At 33.2% G+C, this 24,527-nt stretch overlaps 2 protein-coding genes across 7 annotated transcripts in view; one reads left to right on the top strand and one right to left on the bottom strand.

The window, feature by feature from the left end:
* LOC143229245 (lipopolysaccharide-induced tumor necrosis factor-alpha factor homolog) overlaps window positions 1–4,308 on the bottom strand; it is a 30,304-nt gene extending 25,996 nt beyond the window's left edge. The window contains exon 1 of one of the 2 annotated variants that reach the window (XM_076461304.1): window positions 3,942–4,308. In XM_076461304.1, the coding sequence (XP_076317419.1) occupies window positions 3,942–3,960 (19 nt within the window). In that variant the 5' untranslated portion in view covers window positions 3,961–4,308. Of the gene's footprint in view, window positions 1–228; window positions 644–3,941 lie in introns of those variants that run through there. The other variant, XM_076461305.1, reaches the window with a different exon arrangement.
* A 15,120-nt stretch (window positions 4,309–19,428) lies between these two features.
* The window catches only part of LOC143229243 (CUB domain-containing protein 2-like), an 83,549-nt gene continuing 78,450 nt past the window's right edge, over window positions 19,429–24,527 (top strand). For 4 of the 5 annotated variants that reach the window (XR_013015760.1, XM_076461300.1, XM_076461297.1 and 1 more), the window contains exon 1: window positions 19,429–19,783. The gene's annotated coding sequence lies outside the window, so the exon portion shown is untranslated. The remainder of the gene's footprint in view (window positions 19,784–24,527) is intronic. The other variant, XM_076461299.1, reaches the window with a different exon arrangement.

Genomic DNA, 24,527 nt, shown 5'->3' with positions numbered 1-24,527 from the left:
AGAATACGAATTTTTGGGACTGTTTTTAGTTATTTTCCAGAAATTGCAAGAATCCAGAAAAAGAATTTTATTTTCAGAGCTTTATAGGAAGTATGATAAATATAGTAGCCATTATTTTGGGAATTACATTTGTTTATTACATTCCAATTGAAGGTGCCACATCCAGTCATGCTGTATCTGACAACCATGTGTGTTTTAGTTTATGAGCAGTGAATAAAGGACTCTTACATCAAAAGTTACAAATTCTATATTCAACAATGAGTCTTGACAATAGCTCTGCAGTGTAGTTTCTATTACAAAAGGCTCTGTCATAGGGTTGTAATCTCTAAAGTAAACCCCCTCCTCTTTTAATGTTTTCTGTATGCCACCACATCTACAAGAACAGTTTCTTAGCACCAATCTGAGCAAATATGTTGCAAAAACGTGTGTGTGTGTGACTTGTGTTGCTTTACAAGATGAAAATCCTTCTTGGCTATGTTGCTTCTTGTTGCCTAGGGCATATGAACAGATTTTGTCAATGACCTTTGTGTGTGGATTCTCATCTTTTTCAAGATGCCAAACTTTGCTTATTACAGTTCATTGTAATTTGGTGCAGGTAATTATCTAGATGATTCTGGTGCTTCAAGATGATCCACATTTCTTTGTTTCCTAGTGACATTAAATACAAGATATCAACATCTTGGGGATTCTAAATATTTATTACTAAAGTATATAAATATCTCACTTTAAAAAGGTTCATTATGCAACTTTTCCAAAAGCAATCATCTTCTATGACATCATACTATCTACTAATGTCGGTGTTAAAATGTAGTTTCTGATACATTCTGTTCCATCATAACTTTAAATTGGTTGTGGTTGTGTACATGTACAGGAGAGGGAGTGTGGGAGAGCAACTGCCCCCTGAAAAATCTGGACAGACTGACTAGTTTGGGTAAATTGTTTCTTTAAACTCTGGCAGTTTAAGAAAACAATAATTTCATCCTCAAAATTCCAGAATTCTGCATACTTTCATTGAGGAAATATTGGAGGAAATATTTCACCTTTAACATTTATTCCTCTTTCAATACCATTATGTCTCATATTTTGCAGATATTAGACTTTAAGCCTGTCTTTATCATTATATAATTGACTTCTGATGAAATTTAGCAAAATTCATGAAATACTTACAAAAATGATCCAGTGATATTTAACAATACACTTACTGATAATTAGTACCTATATATCGCCTATACATCCCAATGAATTTCACTTTGCATACATTCTCTATCAGGAGACTAACAACCATACTGTTTAATTTCAGATCCTCAGGAGTCATGGTTTTACAAAAATACCACTGTCATTGCCCAATTCCAAAAAAGTTGCTTAAATAACACTATTGCCAATGTGTCATCTGTAAAGAGTACAGGAAGGAAATTGGCTCAAAACTATAAAGAGAGTAATACGAAAAAAAAAATTCACAGAGGCAAAAAAATCCAATTCAGTGCTGAGTTGATGCAAATCAAAAGTCAGTGGCTTCTTCATTGAGAGCACAAACTGTCTAAATCTAAGACCTGTTGAGAATAGAGCAGGTTGAAACAGCTACAGTATTTCTATGAATCCTTTCCCACAAAGTAATCTATTAGAAGAAATGGTTCAATTGAAAGAAGTGGTCCATCCAGAAATAAGATTAGATGAGATAACTGATACTGAGCTCAGTGCAAAATATTGTGATTTTGATATGGAAAAGACTACCCTGAAAGCACAACTTGTTCTGTCTAAGACTGACATAAACTCCACTGTTGTATCAGTCTCAGCTCTAAATTAGACTATTTCTTATATTTTGTATGTGGTTCATAAAATTATAAGTGATTTATTTATAGTAATGTTTGACACTGACTGGAGCTCTGATGATAATGACAAAAGTTATGAACCTCTCTCAGCTGCTACACAGGAGTCAATGAGAGACTCCACCCCCAATCAACCCCTTGAATACACCAAAGTAACCAATTCTAGAGGAGCATAATCCAAAGAAGTTTGGAAAAAAAAATCTCTTACGCGGATTTCTTATGCCAGGTCATATAAAACACACTCCTGTATTAGCTTTGATATGGGGAAACGACAGTGTGTGTGCTTTCCTTGCAGGAAGTTCATGTGATTCACGTAAAAAAAAAAAAAAAAAGGAAAAGGTTATTAAGGTTGTATAAAGTAACCCATGACTACCGTTTCCTTTCTGTAATTTTCACCCATTCACCCGCAGTGTTATTATCCAAATTCATGCATTTTCTTTTGAAAAAAATATTGGCAAAAGTATTTGTGCCCGTACGCCTACGCGTGGTTGTCACGAGCCTCGCTGCTAATTAAAATAACGTACTCAACTCTGTATGGTATGGAAAAGATTTCGTATAAGATGGGCAACTTATATGTCAGAATGCTTTTGCAAATTTTCATTCGCATACGATGTGACCCTTATTATTTTGTCCATAATGATAACCATCCCTTAAAATGCAGGATTAATACTGTACTTTTCAAAATTACCAAAAGTAAGCTATAAATATTTCCATTACAGTTGAAAATCATAAGCAGATATATTTACAAAACATAAAATTGTGGACTAAAGCTACGAGAGAGGACACATTAATTTGAAAAAAAAGAAGGTGCACACGAGTCCACAAACAGGATACGAGGTTAATGATATTTAGTATACTTATTTCTTATTTTAGACCTTGATAAATTGAGTTACGATATTGTTATACTTAACCTTTTATTTTCTGATGAAGGGTTGGGGATTCCGACACCTTCGACTTCTCTGTCTAGTTTCTACTATTGTTCGCAACAATTTCACTTATAAAATTAAACTAGCTGTGTTTTTACCCTTCCATAAGTCAGTACTTTATGCAAGACCAACTTATTGTATTTAGATAATTACTGTGGTTTATTTCAAGATTTTGAAAAAGTACAAACACTGCAAAATGTCTTTGAAAAACATATGATATGACCTCAAAACAGTTTCACTTTATGTTAAATTTTGTTGTTAAAAGCAAAGCTACACAATGTCCTATTTGACCTGAATTTTAACATTATAAACCCATCAAACGTGCTGCTCGGAACCTGAATGTATTTGTAATTTGAATGTTATACGGTTTGTTTCTTTATTTTTGAATTTCGTGCAAAGCCACACGAAGGCTATTTGCACTAGCCTTTCCTAATTTAGCAGTGTAAGACTAGAGGGAAGGCAGCTAGTCATCACCACCCATCGCCAATTCTTGGGCTACTCTTTTACCAACGAATAGTTGGATGGACTGCACATTATAATGCCCCCACGGATGAAAGAGCGAGCATGTTTGGTGCGACGGGGATTCGAACCCATAACTCTACGTTTACGAGTCGTACGGATCGTGTCATAATGTTACTACCTAAGATACGAAACACTATTCAGGAATAAGTGATACATCTATTAATATAACTCCACAAGTATCTGTTTCATATATTTATATCTGCTCAACAATTAAGTGGATACCTTGTTCGTTTGTTTTTAGAAAGAAAGTACAGTTTCATTTTATTGAACAAAAATCTTGGATTTTATGTGAAATGTCCTAGTTTGCCACTACAATAATAGCTCAATTTTAACACGAAAAACTGAATTTAACCTTTCTCATAAGTCAAAAGTAACAGCTTTTTTATTTCCTTACTCTCATAATTTACATGCAAGAGACTGGACACATTTTTGTAACAAAAAGTATGGCACTGTTAGTCTTAGAGATTATGTAGAAGGTCAATATTAGAAAAGCCAGCCTACACCATTATTAACTAAACAAACTATATATCTATGAATGGCTCATTTTATCTAACTAACAAAAATGAACTTCAAGAAGTAAAACCAACCCCAACAAACATAAGATAAAATATTCCCATTTTTTATTTTTGAAATTACTTAGAAGTCGATATCAAAACTGTTTTCTCACCTTTTAAGGAATAAGCCATTATAACTGTAAAGGTCTTGCGGAAGTGATTATAGAGCTAACAAAACTTTATTTAATATTGCGTCGTAAAACAGAGACGTAGCATAAGTACTGATATGCGGTAAATAAAACGCGTTAATACTAAACGACTTCCTACTGAATTTTCAATTAATCCTAATAAAACTGTATAACGATAGGGTTTTTCGACGTTTGGTAATGTAAAACACTCACAAAAGTATGATTTTAAAAAAATATATTTCTACAAGTGAGGGGAAAAAAAAACAACAAAAAAACCAAAACCAAAACCAAAACCTAACTCAGTTCAAGTTCGATTCTTACCAGACATTAATCTCGAATAGTGAAGGTTAAACCAATAAACAACTGGGAGTAACTAGTTGAAAAACAACAGCGTATCGGTGTCCCGCAAAACTTTAATATCTGTACCATAAACTATTAATATATTAGTATTATCACATTAGTTGGCAGATTCGTGATTGTAATTATGTGGTTCAGATATAGAACTATTACACGTGTGCTGTGTTAGTGTTCAGTTATACGTGTATTTAGAGCGCTTACAGGTTTTCATCTAAAGTGTAATATTTTACTTCGTGCGCTCCATTTTGATATTTCTGGGCTTTCTCGCATAAGATAGAATTGAAAAGCTAACTTGGTTCCCGTATGTTCTGTCTCTGATTATATAATTGTTTACAACGTCAGAAATGTCTAGAGTATATGTCTTCTTTACCTTTTCTAGAGACCCGGCATGGTCAGGTGAGTTACAGCATTTGACTCGTAATCTGAGGGTCGCGGGTTCGAAACCCCATCGCACCAAAACATGCTCGCCCTTTCAACCATAAGAGCGTTATAATGTTACGGTCAATCTTATTATTCGTTGGTAAAAGAGTAGCCTAAGAGTTGGCGGGTGGGTCGTGATAACTAGCTGCCTTACCTCTAGTCCTACACTGCTAAATTAGAGACGGCTAGCGCAGATAGCCCTCGTGTAGCGTTGTGCGAAATTCCAAATAAACCTTTTCTAGAGACAATTGGTTAGAGGATAGTGTCTGCACACAGTGGATTGGCGTTATTTTTTTTTTTTTTTATGTGTATAGTTTTTGCATACATTATCTCAAGATTTCCAGTATGAGACTTGCACCTTTTCCAGTGAAACTGTTTGAATTAGATATTTAATAAAGATTACTTGCATGTGTCTGACCACTTTGTTCAGTCTTTCTTTTTTCTTTTCTATTTGACTTCACAGAATAAGCGTTCCTATAATTATTATACTTAGCTAAACAGGAAACCACGATATCTAGAAGTATTACAGTTAAAAGTAGGAACGAGAAATTTTGATACTCTGATCCCAGAGCCTCCAAGTGACACAATGAAATGTCTGTGGGCTCACAGCCTAAGTAACTGTTCCACGAATATGTGATACGTGATGTTTTATGCATGTGGTTATATGACTTGGTTATTTATGTATAGTCCTTCTCTCATCACTTGGTACACTTCATGCTTTGAAAAAGGCAATCGAGCAATGCGAACTGTTTCAATAGTTATAGTTTTGTCCTGAAAACGTTGTTCGCTTTGTACAGTAAAGATGTGCTTGAGACACTTGTCTGGTTCTTCTGTCATTGTTATACTATCAGTGTAAACACTTTGAATATTGCAGGTAATTAAGTGCTTAAAAATATGTATGTAAAAACGGCTGGTTTGGGTTGAGACAATTTTTTTATGCAGAGGAGTGAACACCGTTTCGACCTTCTTCGGTCATCGTCAGGTTCACGAAAAAAGAAAGAGGTAACTGGCCGATAGCTGACCACAGTTGTTTTTACATATATATTTTTCTCTACGAGTGGGTTTTCTCGTCATCACTAATTAAGTACTTAGCTAGCATTTATTTTGAACATAGGTTCTAATTATCTATTGGCCCGGCATGGCCAAGCGTGTTAAGGCGTGCGACTCGTAATCTGAGGGTCGCGGGTTCGCATCCCCGTCGCGCCAAACATGCTCGCCCTTTCAGCCGTGGGGGCGTTATAATGTTACGGTCAATCCCACTATTCGTTGATAAAAGAGTAGCCCAAGAGTTGGCGGTGGGTGATGATGACTAGCTGCCTTCCCTCTAGTCTTACACTGCTAAATTAGGGACGGCTAGCACAGATAGCCCTCGAGTAGCTTTGTGCGAAATTCAAAAAAACAAACAAACAATCTAATTGTCTGACAGGCTTTGTTCCTTCAACTTACTCTGGAAACAGTTAACTTCTAATGTGCATTATGTTATGGTATTCTAATAGCTCCGTATGGCCACTGAAGCAATACTGTTTCTAAATTAAATATTGTGAATTATTTATTTACAAAAATGTCACTCAGGTTAGTTTTATAACGGCAGGATCGGCTGAAAACATCATTAATTCATCAAACTAACAAAATTTAAACAAAGAAATAAACAAAGTAGACACAACATATTGTACTTCAATTGGTTATCCGCTGGTACAGCGGTAAGTCTACGAATTTACAACGCTAAAAGCAGGGATTCGACGCCCCTTGGTGGACTCAGAAGATAGCCTGATGTGGTTTTACTATATATGAGAAAACACACCCACACATCTTATGAACACTAGGTGGTCTCCCCCTACTGGACTTATGAATTGTTCAAGATACTATCCACTCGCGGTGGAGTAATTATGATGACGACAAACCCACTTGAAGTAAAAATATATTATAGCGACGGCTAGTAAAGATATTAAAATTTTAATTAAACTGAAGAACAGAATAACGTTTCTGTATTTTACTTTTTAATTAAACGTTTAATACGTATACCAGCCGTCTTTAGAATACATTATCATCTCGAGATATTTTCCTATCAACCCACTTAAGATCCTGAATAAATATTTTGTGAACATCTGACGTTGTAACTTAAAGAGAAACTCTGGATATATCCTTGTTGACTAGCCCTATCCGTATGACTAGTCATTCTCAATCAAAATAGAAGAGGTCATAAGAAATAGATATCATTTCTCTATTGTTGTTGACGTTCATGCACAGTGTGAGGTGATGTGGCAATATTCTTCGCGGGTGGAGCAGGTGTTATTTTCAGGAAATAGCAATGGGATAAAATGACAATCAATTTGGTGGTTTTCTGATTCACATTTTATGCAAAAACTGCGTAAGCTTGGAATGAACATAAGTTTGAAAATATTATTTGGTAGAAAACTTATATCACCATAATGAACCTGAAGCATTTAGAAAACTTGTGTATGATATAATACCAGACTGAGTAACTTAAAATTAGTTTAAGTGTTTTTGTGACTTTGACACTAAGACAGTAGAAGTTTGTTTGTTTTTGAATTTCGCACAAAGCTACTCGAGGGCTATCTGTGCTCGCCGTCCCTAATTTAGCAGTGTAAGACTAAAGGGAAAGCAGCTAGTTATCACCACCGACTGCCAAATCTTGGACTACTCTTTTACCAAAGAATAGCGGGATTGATCGTAACATTATAACGCCCCCACGGCTGAAAGGGTGAGCACGTTTGGCGCGACGAGGATTCGAACCCGCGACCCTCAGATTATAGGTCGCACGCCTTAACACGCTTGGCCATGCCCGGCCGGCAATAGAAGTTAATTAATCTGTTTCAGTGTTTGTCAGTGATTAAGTCAGTAAGTATTCAATGAACTTTTTTGTTATCAGTCTATTAACTGAGAAACTTTGCAGGATGTGATGGGAATTTATTCGTAATTAAAGCATACGTTAGTTTCAGATTTTCAGTTGAAATTATATCTGTGAAGTTAGACCTATCAATAAACGTAGCCTGATTAAAACATTATTAAAGAACTAAAATACCCTGGTGGAGCAGCAATAATTTACAGACTTAAAACGCTAAAACCTGGCATTCTATCTCATAGTGGGCACAATAGATAGTACAATATAGTTTTGCTCCAAAACAAAAATAGAAACAAGTACTTTTGTTGTCGCTAAATGTGAGATGGAAGATTTTCTGGAAATTAGGAAACAGCAGAAAAGATAATAGGCAAAAGAAAACAGGATGTTCAAAAATATGTAAAGTAGAAAGAGATAGAAAACTAGAAGAAAGAAACAGAAAATTAGACAAAGAAGTTTATTAAAATTTAAACCAAAACAAAAAGATAAAGAGATAGGAATTTAGAATAGAAGTTAAAAGAGAGAGAGAGACGTAATATTTAAAGAAGGATCATGAACAAAAATAAATTTAATTGAAGACAGGATTGATGGAACTACTGGAGCTATAGAGAAGGTTTAAATCAATAAAACAGCTGAAGTGCAAAAAAGAAATCAACAAAATTGAAAATAACATCAGTGAAAGAATAACACATTTGGAAAATGAACTTGTTAATGCAAAGATCGAACTTCTTCTGAATCTGCCTGAGAGTTCCAACTTATTATAGAACGCCATTTACTATAAAGCATGGAATAGGAGAAACTGTTTGGTCTTTATCTGTTACTTCAGGGGACTACTCCATTACAATACTTAATCCAGCCTCACAATTTAGCTAGCTAATACAACAGAATTACCTAATAGAAAGCCAATGGAATATGGTGGAAAGGTACTATGGAAAGCATATCGGACTCAGTTCAAATAATTTCCAAAGTGAACAAATGGAAGAGTGATAAATAAGCTCTTCATCTTACTCTCAATGTAAAAGGATCAGCTTAATAATATTAAGCAATTTTCTAGCTGAGAATTCTAACAGCTATCGAGCATTGATATCTGCCTTATCCAAGAAGTTTGGAGCTATACACCAGAAAAACGTTTTAGAAGAAAAGTCTAGGAACAGAGTATAGGGAAAAAAGAAACTTTAGCTGAACTTGCAGAAAATTTGGAAAAGGTTTCCCAGTTATCTTACGCAGATTCTCTAGGTGAAGTAATGGATTCATTGTCACATGATCAATTCATAAATGCCATGAAAAGGATATGTAAATGACATCGAAATCAAGTAGATGTACACTTTAAAGGAAGCTTTCCAGTTAATGATGGAATTGGAATCCATTAAAGTCACAGATGAACAACGATAAGCACCATCTATAAGATATGAGATCATAAAATCAAGCAATATTGACAATTCAACCTACACTGATAATACTATGTAAGAACTCATACATAGTGTATGAAATGAACCATATGAAAATTTGTGTTTCAAAGGACATACAGCCAGGAACTGCAGAAAAGATCCTGTATAAAATACAAACTCCTCCTAGAGGAGGTAGTATTATTAAAAGGTTATTATTATTACAAGTGTAGAAACGTTAACCAATACAGTCAAGACTTTGAGGAGTCAACAGTTGATAATAAACCAAGGAGACAATACTGTAAGGACAAGTGTCTTAACCCAAGTAGATCAAAGGAAAAACAAAAAGTTAACAATGCACTAGAAGATAAGAACTAGTTTGATTTATATGAGATAAAAAACTCACAATCTAAAAAACCAGTCTACAATTCAATTGGCTTATTGATCAGAAGTCTTACAACATGATGATTGGCTCGTTCAACATGATTTTGCAATAAAAGCAAGAAAATTACTTCAGTGCTGAAGAAAAAAGCTGAATTGAAAAAACAGCAAACTGACCTAAAGTTTCAATGAGTAAAAATTGGTTGTTTTCTTTATTTTGGGAAGCTTCTTTATACCATACTGTGTGAGGGTAATTAACATTGAGGAAACATATATATTGGAAACAGTCCTCATCTAAGTATACTAGAAGGATAATGAGTCAAAATGTAGGAAGTCAGATGTCAAATCTTCATATAAGGACGACTTTATCACCTCAGTTACAAGGGTTTTATGGCTAAAGTTGTGAAACTCTTGGAGACGATTAATACCATAGCTTATATAACTTGTTAACTGAATATCATCATACATTCTCCACTAATTTAGGATGGGTAAATACAATATCCCATAACAGAAATACTGAGGATGCAGCAAAAATACCTTAATTAGCCAGATGACTCCCATTTGCCAAACAGACTAATGCTTTTAAAGAGATAGAATCCATAAATGAACAAGGATTGATAGAAATGAGTGCTAGTTTTTTACCATTACTTGCTGTACTTGTGAAGAAGAATGATGGATCCCAAGGTATTGTATAAACTTACTAGAAGGAGGCCCCCAGTGGCACAGCGGTATGTCTTTGGACTTACAACACTAAAAACCGGATTTCATTGTGTAACTTTGTGCTTAGTTCAAAACAATAACAACTAGAAGGAGAATGAAATTATAAAGAAAGAAGCCTTCCTTTTGCCAAGTATTTACTCCACTTCGATGGTTTACATGGATTAAAATAGTTTCAGTATTAGATATTGGTAAGTGTAAAACTATGAAGCAAATAGAGATGACAAACTTTACTACAGAAAAATTACTGTAACAGGTGAGTGTATTAACATTTGGATTATGTGATGTACCTGTTACACTTTAAACCGGAAATGCTCTCTTTGAACTACCATAGAACATCGTAGTTTGTCTAATTGTATGATATAATCACTAAAGAAAATTTTCACAACAGTTATAATGGACTAGTTTTAGGTATTTTGAAAAAAAAAAGAACTTCAAGCTTATTCCAAGAAGTGTGTGAATTGTTCTGTTAACATAGTCGGCAGAGAGAAATGTGTGTATAGACCCATATAAGATTGTATATATTGAAAGAACTTGCTCGAGGTAAGAGGATATCTGAAAGTGTAGTCTTACTTTCACAGTCTTGTAAAACCATTTTCTGGCGTAGCTTGTCCTCTACATAAGTTATTTGGAAAGCCACGTAAGTTTTCCCGTACTACAGACTCTATACAAGCATTCAAAAAATTGAAGAAAGAATTAACCACTATTCCTCTTTTAGCATACCCAAGTTTTCAGGATCTGCTCATATTAGATATAGATGGCAAAGATAGATCTTCCATTTGGAGAGTTACCACAAGTATAAAACAGAAAATAACATATTATTACCTACTCTATCAAGGCAATGAATACTGCAGAAAGACGGTATTGTATAACTTGTAAAAAGTTAATAATTGCTGTTCTAGCTTCAAGTCACTTCTATCATTACTTGTACGGAAAAAATACACCCAGACAAGTAATGTAGTATTAAGGTAACTGGTGCATTTTGGCAACCCAGAAGGTCAAATAGCAAGATGCATTCCAAAATGTTCAGGAATACAATTTAACACCATGTATCACCGTGGAAGAGATGATGCATTATCTCAAAACCATATATCAATGAAGAATGCAAACATGACGAAAATAGGGAATTGCAGAAAAGGAAAGATGACGAACATAAAACGCAATAGACTATTTTATCAAATAATTCAAAATAACCCAATCAATGCTGGAATATATTATAAAAGTAACCATCTTGCTGGTGAAATCGAAATATCTGAAGCCCAATTAATGATGATAGTTATTCACATATCTAAAGATATTAAGATCAGGAATGTGACAGCACTGTTGGCGGAAAGAACGTAATTATAACATATAATTTTAAAAATGAACGACATGTAAGAAAAAACTAGACTCTTGTGATCAATAAATTAAAATTTATTTTGAACTTTAATTCATCATAAACAGAATTTTTTCATGTAAACTTAGTTAATGAGAAAATTAAATTAACATTAACAGTTCTTTCGATTGCAACACGTCATTCCTTCCTTATTTCAGTCCTTATTAAAGCCTGAAGCAACATGTCCTAAATTATAATAATTAACTTCCCTTGATTGCAGCATGATGCCATAACACCTAAACGAAATTAACAAATAAACATAAAGCTAGATATAAAAATAGGTAAAATATAATTCAGTATAAATTACGATTGCAATATAAACGCAAAACTAAAGCAAAATTTTAATAAGAAATTCAAATTCACAATTTAAATTGCAGGATAGACAGAATAAACAGAAAATTAAATAAAATTGCAATAACCAGCCAGTTATATTACATATAAAAAGTAAAACTTACCAACAAATGACAAGTTGAGCATTAAGATACAAATTAAATGAAACTTAGCATAAACCAATACAATACAATATGAAAAAAACACAACTACATGCAAGAAAAAGCAGTCGTAATGATGAAAATAACTTACATAAAATTTAATGTATGTACTATTTATATTCTTGCAGATTTGACTGCTGGCATCGACTAGTCAGATGCTAAGTTACCTCTTTTGAGCATACCAGCCACTTCTCGTATTCCATCTCCCGTGAATGAAAACTTAGTTTACTTATAACTGTGTTAACCATGTTGGGTGCTTAATGTACCAATAAAATCTGAAAGAGCAGACACTTGAATAATACATCATCTGTTATTCACTATAGTGTTTGTCGTCGGTGATGTATCAGGCTGGTTTTAGGCCCATTGAATGGTTCACTGGAGTCTTTTTTTGTGTGTGCAATGGACTGATAAGGAATTTTAAGAGTTATGGTTATATTACCAAACCAAGTTTGAAAATGACAGGGGTTTATATCCATAGGAAGGTCAGAGGGTCTGTCTATAACATAGGATTGTTGCACACATCTTTCTCTTTTGATATGAACCAAACACCTCTAAAAACTGGATACACAAAGAAAAAAAATTTTCAACTATTGTAGTCAGTGTCACAGAAATTTTCCTAGCTCTGATTAATAGTTTGTCATCAGCATCTCAACAAATCATCAGAGTAAACAGGCTGTTTTTTACTGTCGTTTCGTTGTTTAACTCTTCAAAACAATCATATATGTACTGCTGTTTTTATCTTTATCAGCTGAGACAAGATCAAACTTTTATTTTGTTACTGTACAGTCATAGCATATCTTTAGAAGCACAACCTCTTTAACCATTTGCTGATGCTAAATTCATGTACATCAGCCATGCAGAGTGCAGTAACGCCATGCATTTATTGCATATCTCCATTGGGCAGCCTCCCATACATCATATCCATAAGAAAATATCTTTTTTGTTCAAACATCAAGAGAGTATTGCGAAGGTATATATCAGATCTACTGGGAATTGTACTTTTCCTCTGAACATGAGACCCAAAGAACAACCAAATGACTGTTATTCACTCGCATGTCATACCACCACAACATATAGTATGTGCTCATAATCAATTTAACCAAGGTTTGCAATCTTGGTAAGCACACATTTCACATCTAGTCAAACTATTAGATTGAGAATGACACAGTGAAGTGTGGATTTGCATTACACCTAAAGCTCAGCACAACTATGCAAGTTACTGGCTATTAAAGTTAGTTTCTTATTCAACCAACATATCTAATGTAGTTTGTGCAACTAACAAATAAACATCAGTATCGTTGATGAAGTACTGAATAGTGATCAGCAGGCACTTATTACTTATATTGGTTTCATGTAAATAACAAGTTACTAATGTCTTTATATAAATTCAACCAAACAAAACCATTTGTATGTATGGCACTCACTAGTGGTCTCAGTCCTTTCACTATGCAAAGTCTGTATTATGTCCTGTTTTGCAACTACCAGCTGTAAAACAGACTACAAGATCTCAATGGCTCATACGACTATATAACTGCCAATAATCTAGATGTTACATGTTATTACTACGTTCCACAGTTTGAGACGTCTGTACTTTATCTTATTGTATGACAGACTATAGCCAAGATATATATGGGCTCTTAAACTACTTCTGAAATTACCACCTAATAATTTGTGGTGTCTGTCAAAACATTAATTGTTACTACTTCTTTAATTCCTCATTATCTGTATCAGTGGTTTTAATAATTACATGTAAGCTAGGATCTGAATATTCGATAAGTATAAGTAATTTAGAAGGCTGTCAAGATAACTTGTCAGCATTTCTTTTCTGCAAATCTAGATGTGTATGTGTGTAGGGGTGCAGTGAAGTTGTACTTGTGCAACACTATGACTCAGTGCTTAACTATATATAAAAGTTTATAATGTTTATTAGCTATGACAGTGATACTTGTCTCATTCGTAATATGAATCTTTTTTTTATATAAGTAGTGGTTATAATGTTTGAAAACAGCAACTGCAAGCAGTTTCATTTATGTCATAAAGTATTGGCACTTAGGAGCAGTTAGCAGATGCTTTCATTTATGATAACATGCTCCATATCATACTTTCTCAATGACTAAACTAATAAGTTCCACTATTACTGACTTTTTATAGGATGAATAGACGGTATTAACAAAGATAAGCAGGCTCTGTTGTTTCAACCAAAATAAGCTTCATAGACTGGAATCCATTTTTACATTCTTCTGTCCACACAAAGCAGTTATCATCCTTTGTCAACATAGACAATGATGGAGCTATCTTTCAAAACTTGGCCAAAAAATATTGATGTTACAATGCTAAATCTTGAAAGTTATGAATTTATCGTTTATTCTCAGACTGAAATAAGCCCTTTATCACTAATATATTGAGAGGATATATGGATATTCTACCTTTTTCAACGATGTAGTAGAGAAACCCAACTATCATGCTCAAAATTGTAAAGTTTGTTTCTTGCTTCAGTTTTAGATCTGCATTATTGCTGCGCTGAGACACCATTCTCAGATACTCAGTTGTGAGCTGAAATGTGTGGACAAAGACGAGTATGCTATCCATCTTTCTTATTGCAGTCCTGTAATCGTAAGCTCCCTCAGTCTCTTGAAAATGACACTGCATTACAGACTGAGTGGCATAATGCAGGATTCATACAGTTTCTTTAAGTGTTTATTTTAATCATTCAGATAATCTTGACAGTAATCAGTAGCTATATCTAGACACATCCAGACATTCTTCTATACATGACAGTGTCAGCACACTTTACCTCATTCACTCATCTGAAGTCCACACTTGACATTTCTTTCTTCTTCCTAACAATCATCAATAGGAATTACAAGGTATTTTCTGAAAATTATATGATACATCCAATTAGTGTCAGTGCTGGAACATCCCTGACTCTCTCTGGAAACTGTTATTATGGTTGTTTTGTTGAATGCATATTATTTATGTCCTTCTAATTATATGTGGTTTCGTGTGACCCAGTCAGCCACTTAGTTCCAAAAACATGCCAACAAATTCTTTTGGCAGTTCACAAAATTTACGTTTTTGAGTCAGATCTAGATTTTAGATTGCTGCCACGACAATCTGCATCTAGAAATTTCAGTTGCTCTTGAAGTTGTATGTTAATTCTCAGACAGAGTTTATCAACAGTGGCTGCAACACTAACTACTCTTTTATTTGTGCTACTTCTGTTTCTGTTACTGTACCAATAACAGTTGTAGTTGAGAAATTAACAACCAAGTGAACATGTTTACGGACCAGTAGTGGTATATTATCCACTATTATCATCCAAGCTTATTACTTGGGTAAATTAGTGTTCAAACAGATGTAGTTCGCTCTTCAGTAGAAATCAGTATGTTTTTTTGCGGTGGTTCTATCATTGCATCATATTACAACAACGTACTTGATTACACCACTAGTACTCCAGGGAAAAACACTTGCATATTTAACATTATCTATATTCATTTGTAAAGGACCCAAGTACTGTCTACAGTCGACTCTTCTTAGATCCAAAGTGGTTGACACCTAACAGTTTTGCTATAGAACTTTTATTCATCTACTGCACAACAAAATCAGATGATACTTCCTACATTAAATCCATCCTTAAACTGTAGTGCATGAATTAAGATCACAGACAACTTTCATTGTTTAGGATTCAACATTACAAAAAATCAGAGATGTGTGTTTCTTCACACAAATCTAGCATGCCACCACTTGCCAGAATCAATTGCATATCAGTTGACTGGAATGATTGCTTATCACAAAGTGCCTGATACTTGGTAAGATAAAATAAATCCTGAAAATTCCAATATTCACTAGAGACTCATATTATGATTAATGAAACATATCAAGTGATACCTAAATGAGGTTCTCCAAACCAGCCATCGTAGCATTAGATGTAATCTGACTGCTGCATTCATCTTGCTAGTAGTCACATGTAACTCAGGTCCTCGCTAGTTTCACGCGATTCGTTTAAGCTCATTGTTTATTTCTTACAGTTTGACACCAGTCTAAATGATGCTCTCACGTTAGTGGTATTGTCTTACAACATACTTTGGACATTTCTAAAATCAGAGGTCAGATTCTTCTTCGAACGTGTTCTTTGTACTTTTACTAGTACAGATCTGGTTGCATTTGTGGTGTAGCCATGGTAATTAACCCTGGGAAGCTGTATTGTAATGTAAAGAATCAGCGAGGCTGCAATTATAACAATTTAAAGATTCTGTTACAATGAACTAGATGGAGCTGCTGGTCAATAGTGTTGTCGAGTCTTGGGGCCCATCATACACAATGACGACTGTTTCAAAACTTAATTTTCAGCTGTAGTTGTCACTGCTTCTAGTTTTTCTGCTTCGTAGTTCAGCTTGATGTATCTACTTTGAACCACAGTGCCACAGAAACTACCTCTGTAAGAGACTTAATGCCCTTCAGACCAATGTGATACCACACAACTTGACTTGGCAGCCTTAATATACTCGTTCATGAGTATCTTACCCCACTCACCAGTAGAAATGCTCGAGATCGCATACCCCCGCAATCACTTTCAATTGTTCACATGAATGGTTAAATTTCTGTAGTGCTCTTATCTCAAGCTTTAAACTGAGTCCTAACCATGCAGTTTTCTACAGCATCGAATCTAGAGAACCATTCATTAACAAATTTGTTTCAGTGATTAAGTTTTTACTCATTCAAATGCTTTAGGGCATTGAACATTGGACCGTCTAAACACAGCGTCAAACACTTGAGGAAACAGTCCAAATATTTCTTTGTCGGTCTCTCAAACTTAGCTATTGTGTAGTTGAAAGACTATGTGCCTGTGTGTTCTAGAGATGCAAGAATGCGAAATAGCCAAGCAATTACTTTTAGGCTTGGTAGAGAAACAAAAGTATGAAACTGTTAAGTCTAGAAAGATTAACTTATTTTTAGGTTCTGAAGAAATAAAATATAAAAGAACCTACTCTACAGAGAATTTGGTTATTTTTATGTAAGCACAAAGCTACATAATGAACTACCTGTGCTCTGTCCACCATGGGTATCGAAACCCTGTTTCTAGCACTGTAAGCTCGCAGAAACAAGCTGTACCACTAGAGGGCCTACAGAGAGAGAGAATCTAGAAAGAATAACTTATTTTTAGGTTATGTGGAAAACATAAGTATAAAAGAACTAAGCTTAGAGGGAACAATGAACTTTCAGATTTTCATTCCCATGAGTGTGAAACAGCCGATCCTAGAAATAATAACTTACTTTTTCGCTCTGTAAAGAAAATAATATCAAGGTATAGAGATAATAACTTGCTCTTAGGTTCGGCAGAAAAGCAAAAGTATGAAACAGCTTGTCTGAAGAAAAAGTGGGTATAATTAACTTTAAGGTTCGTTAAAGAAACATAAGTATGAAACAGCCAAGCTTAAGAAGGAAAACTTACTTTTAGATTATACAGAAAAACAATAATTTGAATATGCTAAACAGAAGAGCGAATAAATTATTTATAGGTTTAAAATGATTAAAAGTAAACTTACCAAGCATATAATCAAATTAACTTTTTAGAGGTTCTTGAATCAACTGATCATCACCGAAATGTTATAACTTACTGCTTCAAATAAATCTATTTTAGTGTTGTTTTATATTAGTAATGGAATTTTTATAAATATAAATGTGATAACATACAAGATATAATAAAGTATTTGTTGAATTAAGCAAATAACATTCATACGAAATTAAAGAAGAAAATGCTTTATTGCCTACCGCTTACAAGGCAATACCGCTTTAACAATTTGTTAAAGATAGTTTTAGGTTTTCCAATATTTTTCAGTGTTTAAAGTTTTCAAATAATATGTATACTACGAGCGTTGACATTGCCTTTTTCTAAATATTTTTTTTATTATAATTATAAATTATAAATTGTCTTGATAATGTTGTCACTAGGTGATTAAAATTAACTTGGTAAATGTCTTAATAAATCGCAGTTACAGGGGTGTAAGATATTATATTTTGCTATTTGAAGAAGTATATAGAAACAGATTATTCCAAAAAAAATTAATTCCTTTCAAACAGTGAACTACGAAACCATGACTTGAGTTATATCATTTCTTGTTTCTTAAAAATCTTATCGCAGTTACTTAAACCGTTACAGAATATCATTCAACATATCAAGAATAGCTAATAATTCTCGTGTACAGAATACATAAGCAAATAGAGGTCAAATGAACATTAATACCAGTTTTAAGAATCATATATATATATGCAGTTTTAATTCTCAAATTAATGAAGTTTTTACATACTATTCACTACCGATGTAATCCATATATTAGATCGTGTTCGGAATTTGATGTTTTTTATTGTCGCAACAGTCCGTGTAAATAACTGAAAATACATAGGAAACCCGAATAACAATTATTATATTAAAAAATCAATATTGATGATACTTTTGTTATGCAGTTGTGTGTTACTCGTATGCTAATAGGGTCCCTGTAATTAACAAACTTAGGTATAGATTCATAAGCAATTTGGCGTATAAAGAGTTTTAAAAAATCTGTTTAAAAATATAGTGAAATTATATAGAACCTGCTAATAACTCTATGGAAAAAATTTGACTCTTAAGAACAGACGGTCATTTGTCAGTTTAAAATTAAAGCGTTCGATTCCCCTCGGTGAACTCAGCAGATAGCTTAATGTGGCTTTGCTATAAAAAAACACACAACTTAAAGCGTCTTTCTTTAGTTTGTGAAGGTGGATGTTTATGCAGAAACAACCATCATGCGGTTGGATGATCGAAAAAAAACTGTTTTCAGCACCCCTTAACGCATATTAATATTGGAGGTGTAATTTTCTTATTAGTGAGGATATTTTTGTTATATCTTATAGCAGAGATGAGGATAAACAGCAGTTAAGGACTCTTAAGTCTGATATTTACAAATGTGGTGTCAAACTTATACGTGAACCAAAGATACCCAGCTTTCCCTTTTCCTTTGAAATTATAAGTTTTATTTATTTTATTATTATTATCATTTACCATTTATTGCTAAAGTTTTTAAAACACAAGTTGAAGGTACCTTTGGTTATATTCCTGTTAGCCAACATTTTATAAGCTACAGCTATGGTAATAAAAATAAAAGTAGTTGAAGTTATTTCTCTTGTTAACTGACTTTCTATATATTACACTGAATTACGTAAAAACGGTTTATTTGAATTTGACTACCTTTAGGTTGCTCAAAAGATGGCAAATCGGTGTAAATAAACCGGCTTTTTCTGTCTTCTCCCTAAATTTTATTTCGATTTTTTATAAGTTTTCTGCTAAATAAACAAAAATATTTTAAACATATTTTTTTAAATATGGATTTCTATTGTGTTATCGAAGGTTAGCCGAAGAGGCAATCAATTGCTACTTTTTGTCATTTTTACAGCATATGACGCACAGCGATCAATGTACTACACGATTTAGCTAAAATCTGAACCCTTTGGACAATAGCGCCACTGGTGGTATTATTTCCAACTTGTCTCTCACAGTCACGAAAATAGTGATTGCAGCAATTAGTAGAAGATGCGGTAGTTATGGTTATTGAAGTTTTTACACGTATAATATTAGACTGTATTTAAAAAAATAACATTTGTGAAGTTTTGAGAAACAAGAAAAGTTATTTACGGATTTTACATGACTTTTCAACAAGGGAATGGCCTGTGAAATCAAACTGCAGTGTTGAAGACCCGGATATATTGAATCTGAGAAACAAGAGATCGGCGAGCGAGATGAGAGGAAATGTAGCAGATAGTCGATATCGTGGTAGTAGTGGTCGTTAGGCCTAAGAGTGATCGAGGTAGGCTTCTTTTCGTTCACACTCCAAGCGAAGCGTTAGTTTTATAATTCGCACAGTTGCGGCATAGATTTTGCTTTATAAAGCGTAGAGTAGGGAATTCCTGGTTAGGAACTGGAAAATGGCACAATGATTTTTTTTCAAAAGGATTCTTTAAGATTTTATTAGAGTAACTACTAATAAGTGTTTTATAAGATCAAAACCAGATTATACATATTTAATGATAGAGTTGTTCGTTCATTAAATTACTATGAATTTTCTACATAATTCTACTATTATTGAGTGCCAGTGAATTTCCTATTTACCTAAATAGCTTTATATAATAATTAATGTATATAAACTCAGATATATATCATACAGGTTATATGTGATTTAAAATAACTTTTTATCATCCCAAGTCATCTGAGGTTTACCTTCTTTCATGTAATGCTTGTCTGAAGTCGAAACCAGCTATGTAAAATATGTTTTATAGTTTTAAATGTAATAATGCAAAGTTAATTTTTATTGTTTTTAGGTTATGTACTCTGTCTTTGAATGCTTTCAGAAGAACAACTCATAAACTAAAGAAATGACAGTAACACATAAATCTATATTACTGCTGTGGTTTTAAAACCATGAATGGTTTTGTTTAGTTTATTCTCAGAATTATCTTGTGCTTTATTTTCAGTTTCTTGTTATTTTTCTTGTCATACAGACTATCTTTCAAATGAAAGAACAATGTTAGTGCTTATGTAGTGCATATTGGTGTATAGAAGACATTTAATTTTAGAAATAAATGACTATACAACATCTAAATGCTTTTCTATTTAAACATTAAACATTTCTTGAAGCTTTATACTATCAGTTGTGGTTTTTGTTTTAGTGAACCCTCCTGAACAAGATGTGAAACAGTTTGGTGTTGTAAGGTCATTTCTAGTATTAATGTCACTGTTATTAAAGTAGTATTTCTTTTTAATGTAAACAATACTGACAGTGTATGTTACATACCTGATGTTCACAGAAGGGATCAAACCCCTGATTTTAGCATTTTAAATCTGTAAACTTATTGCTGTTCCAGCAAGAGACTGTGTAAATTAAGCTGTTTCTTTTTACCACCAAGACAGCAATACTGATAGTTATTAAAATTGTTTCCTATGCATAAAATTAACCATCAAAGTTGTTTTATGCTAGGAGTGAGTATTATTAAACTTTACTACTATATGATTAAATATTTGTCAACACTAAGCTGTTAGTAATGCTTGCTGCTATATGTCTGTAAATTTGTTAACTGGATTTTATCAATGTTTCAGCCTTGTGGTGGTTCAGTGGTAACTCTGAGAGCCTATAATGCCAAAAATCAGGATTTGATAGTCCATTGTGTACTTCTGCACTCAACAGCAAAATAAACAATTAGTTTTATACATTGCCTGAAAATAGGTGAAATATGCATCATGAATAATTGCGTGATGTTATCTATTGCTCCAACATTAGAGTCATCTTTGTCATTATGTATGTTATCTGACAAAACTACTTAAATAAATATAACAGAACATCCTTCAGGAGATAGTTAACAAAATATGTGACATCATTTGTATTTAGTTTTAAAAAAAAATAAATATAACATCTAATGCACTAGATTAATATTAATGACATTTGATAGTTGTATATCTTCATTTCATGTAACACACTACTTGGGTATTAGTAACAACAGTTAGTTCTGTATAAATAATCTGTCGAGCACAGTTTGGACATTTGTAACATATGTCACTTTATGAGGTTAATATTATATTTGGACATCTACAGTATTTTATGCACTGTTCCACAATATTAGTTATATTTGTTACACTCGTATGAGTGACATTTGATTTTTAAAGATGTACATCATCTCATGCATTACTTTAGTGTTAATGAAATCTATTACTTTCACATAGATGTCTTTTTGTACTTGGAATCATATAGTATCTCGTGCACTGATCTAGTGTCAGTGACATTTGGTATGCAGAAAAATATGATTTCTTACCTTTTTGGTTACTAAAGATAACATTTCAAGTTGACCAAGAATAAAAAAAAACTACACTTTAAAGGTGTGTGTGCTTTTAACCCTGAATATTGATCAAAAATCTAAAGTTTTTTTGTTATATCTATTCATTGTTGTTCATTTTCCCATGGTGTTACATGAACATTCTTGTGGAAAAGATTTCTGTATAGAAGGATACACCATTTAGAAATGGACAATGATTTGTTATATTCATGAATTAACTGGTACCTTGAGGATATAACATTTATTATTTGATTAAAATGGTCATCAGTAGTGTGAATAGCACTTGAAGACCAAGAAGGATGGCATTATAGAATGTTATACATATATAATTAGCTGAAGTACCAATCTCCTGGATAATAGCTGTGTAAATTCATGATTGATGAAAGGTAATCTTAGAACATGAAAAATTGCTTCCCCTTAATTGTAAAAACTAGAAAACACAAATTGTGAAACTGTAAGTTTGTATCTATCTCCCCATTGACCCAGAGAACCTCCATACCAAATTTGGTGAAGATCCATCCACACCATGCAAAGTAGTTACATGGACATACAACAGACAGTGTTATTATTTTTATATAAATACTGTGCTCTTTTGTATGAAAAAAACAAATGTACAACTCCCAGCAGATATGCAGTTCTGAATTGATCTACATTTTTCTAGTACAAAGCGATGTCTTCTGTAAAGTGTACCCATGACTTTTTTTGTGAGGGAACCTCTAGTAATCTACAAAAGTTATCTGAAAGGTGTAAATTAGAATACCACAAGATGTGTTGCAGCAAAAACTATGTTATCAATGGGTGCTTTGATACCATTGTCAGTTACTTTATTTATCAGTAATAACCTGTAGCAAGTAATGTACAATTACAGTTTCTTAACATTGGGGTTGGACTGGCCCAACTGGTTAGTTTATCCAGACTGAAATCCCAGAAATTGTGGTTCACAACTTTTTGCCACAGAAATGCCCTTTCTACTTTGAAACTGTGGGTGCGGTATATGAGTGATTCTCAAATCCCACTACTAGATGAGACAAGAGTAGCTCAAGTTAATGATAACAGATAACCTTTGTGATTATATTTATGTGTAATTCTGAACAAAACAGAAACATTCTCTTTTAAAAATAGTTGTGTAATAAATTTTAAAGCTTCCCAGTGTGATTTCCTTACACATTTGAAACATATAATTAATATTTAAATAACTATTCCAATGTCATCTTGATATGTTTTCACAACTTTGTGTTAGCTATGTGCGAGTGAAATATCAATTTTGGTAATATAGGGTATTATTAACGGTATTGGTTTATAGTGGTTTTTTTTTAAGAATTCACTGGAGTTATAGAAAGATGATAATGAAAAGAGTTACTGTTTTAGTGTTTTTATTATCATGGTTGGGTTTTAGCTTTTATAAGCTTCTTCTACCTGTTTCTAAAGATCTTAGTACAGAAGTCAAAATGTCGTCCTACTCTATTTCTTTACAGCCACATTCTACAATTTCTACACTACCTAAAATACCTTTAAAATATTATTGAAGTTACTTTCTTTTACAAATTTCAATAATTTAAGCTTTTAGAATTAGACATATAAAAACTTGGTAGATATTTAATAAATATATAAACAAATACTATAGGTTTTGCACAAAGTTAGTGGTGAAAAATTGTACCTTCTGTCTCCAATAAGGTCAACTTGAAGACATGTCTCAATTTTGTTTTTATGTTTATTTCTGATCAAGATCAAAAACGTTGTTTAATTTTAAGAAAATACTTGTCATTTAAAAACTAAGACATTCAAAATTCACTTTCCATTCCAACATATTTCTCTTCACGAGACCTCCATCTGTACCCTTGTAGCTTTCCAAGTTTATTTACAAGGGATTATTACTGAATTGTTGTCTTGGTGGAAGCTGCACTGCAGGTAATTTCTTATTACATTTCCTGCATTCTCCTGTCTTGTGTTTAATGCAAGATCAGTGACGAAGAGGAAAATGTTTCACAGACATCAATGTTAGTTTTATTTTATTCTCAAAATGTGTTGCTTTTTTATTATTGCTGCATAAGAAGAAAGCAAAACATAAGGTATTTCAACTCTGATAAGATTATAGTTGTCAATAAACTTCTTGAATTGCAGTCAAAACAACAAAAAGAAACAGTTTCTTCTTCATTTTCAGCATCAGTAATCATTAATTATTTTAGGTCTTTTTTATGTTCTGTTTTGCTTTTCACAGTACTTTATCTCCCTCAATTTTTTTTACTATCTTCAGTACATGTTTATATGAATGATTTCTATCAGTAATTTTTTCCTAAAATCAATTTTTTTATCTTTTGTTCAACCAAACCATCCTTCACCCTAACTCTCCTGTTTTCAGCTGAAATCTTTTTTTTTTTTCATTTATTCAAAACTTTCAGAACAAACATTTTTTTCTTATAATTTATATGTGTGGGTGCTAAATTAACATTCTTTTCAAGTTTAGTCATGGCTTAAGATATTCAAAATTCAACACACTCTTTTGTGCCTGGCATGGTCTGATGTTTAGGGCACTCGACTCGCAATCTATGTGTCTCTTGTTCAGATACCCTTGCTGAACCTCAGCATGCTTGTTTCTTCATCCAAGGGCATAAAAGTATTCTGGCAAATCCCACATTTTATTGGTAAAAGAGTAATCTAAGAATTGGCTGCTGTTGGCATTGTCTTCATTTTTGTCTGCCAATTCCATGTAAGGGAATACTGACCTAT

This window comes from Tachypleus tridentatus, chromosome 10 (assembly GCF_004210375.1).
Source record: "Tachypleus tridentatus isolate NWPU-2018 chromosome 10, ASM421037v1, whole genome shotgun sequence".
Classification (NCBI taxonomy): Eukaryota; Metazoa; Arthropoda; class Merostomata; order Xiphosura; family Limulidae; genus Tachypleus; species Tachypleus tridentatus.
This window is presented reverse-complemented; position numbering and strand designations above follow the sequence as displayed.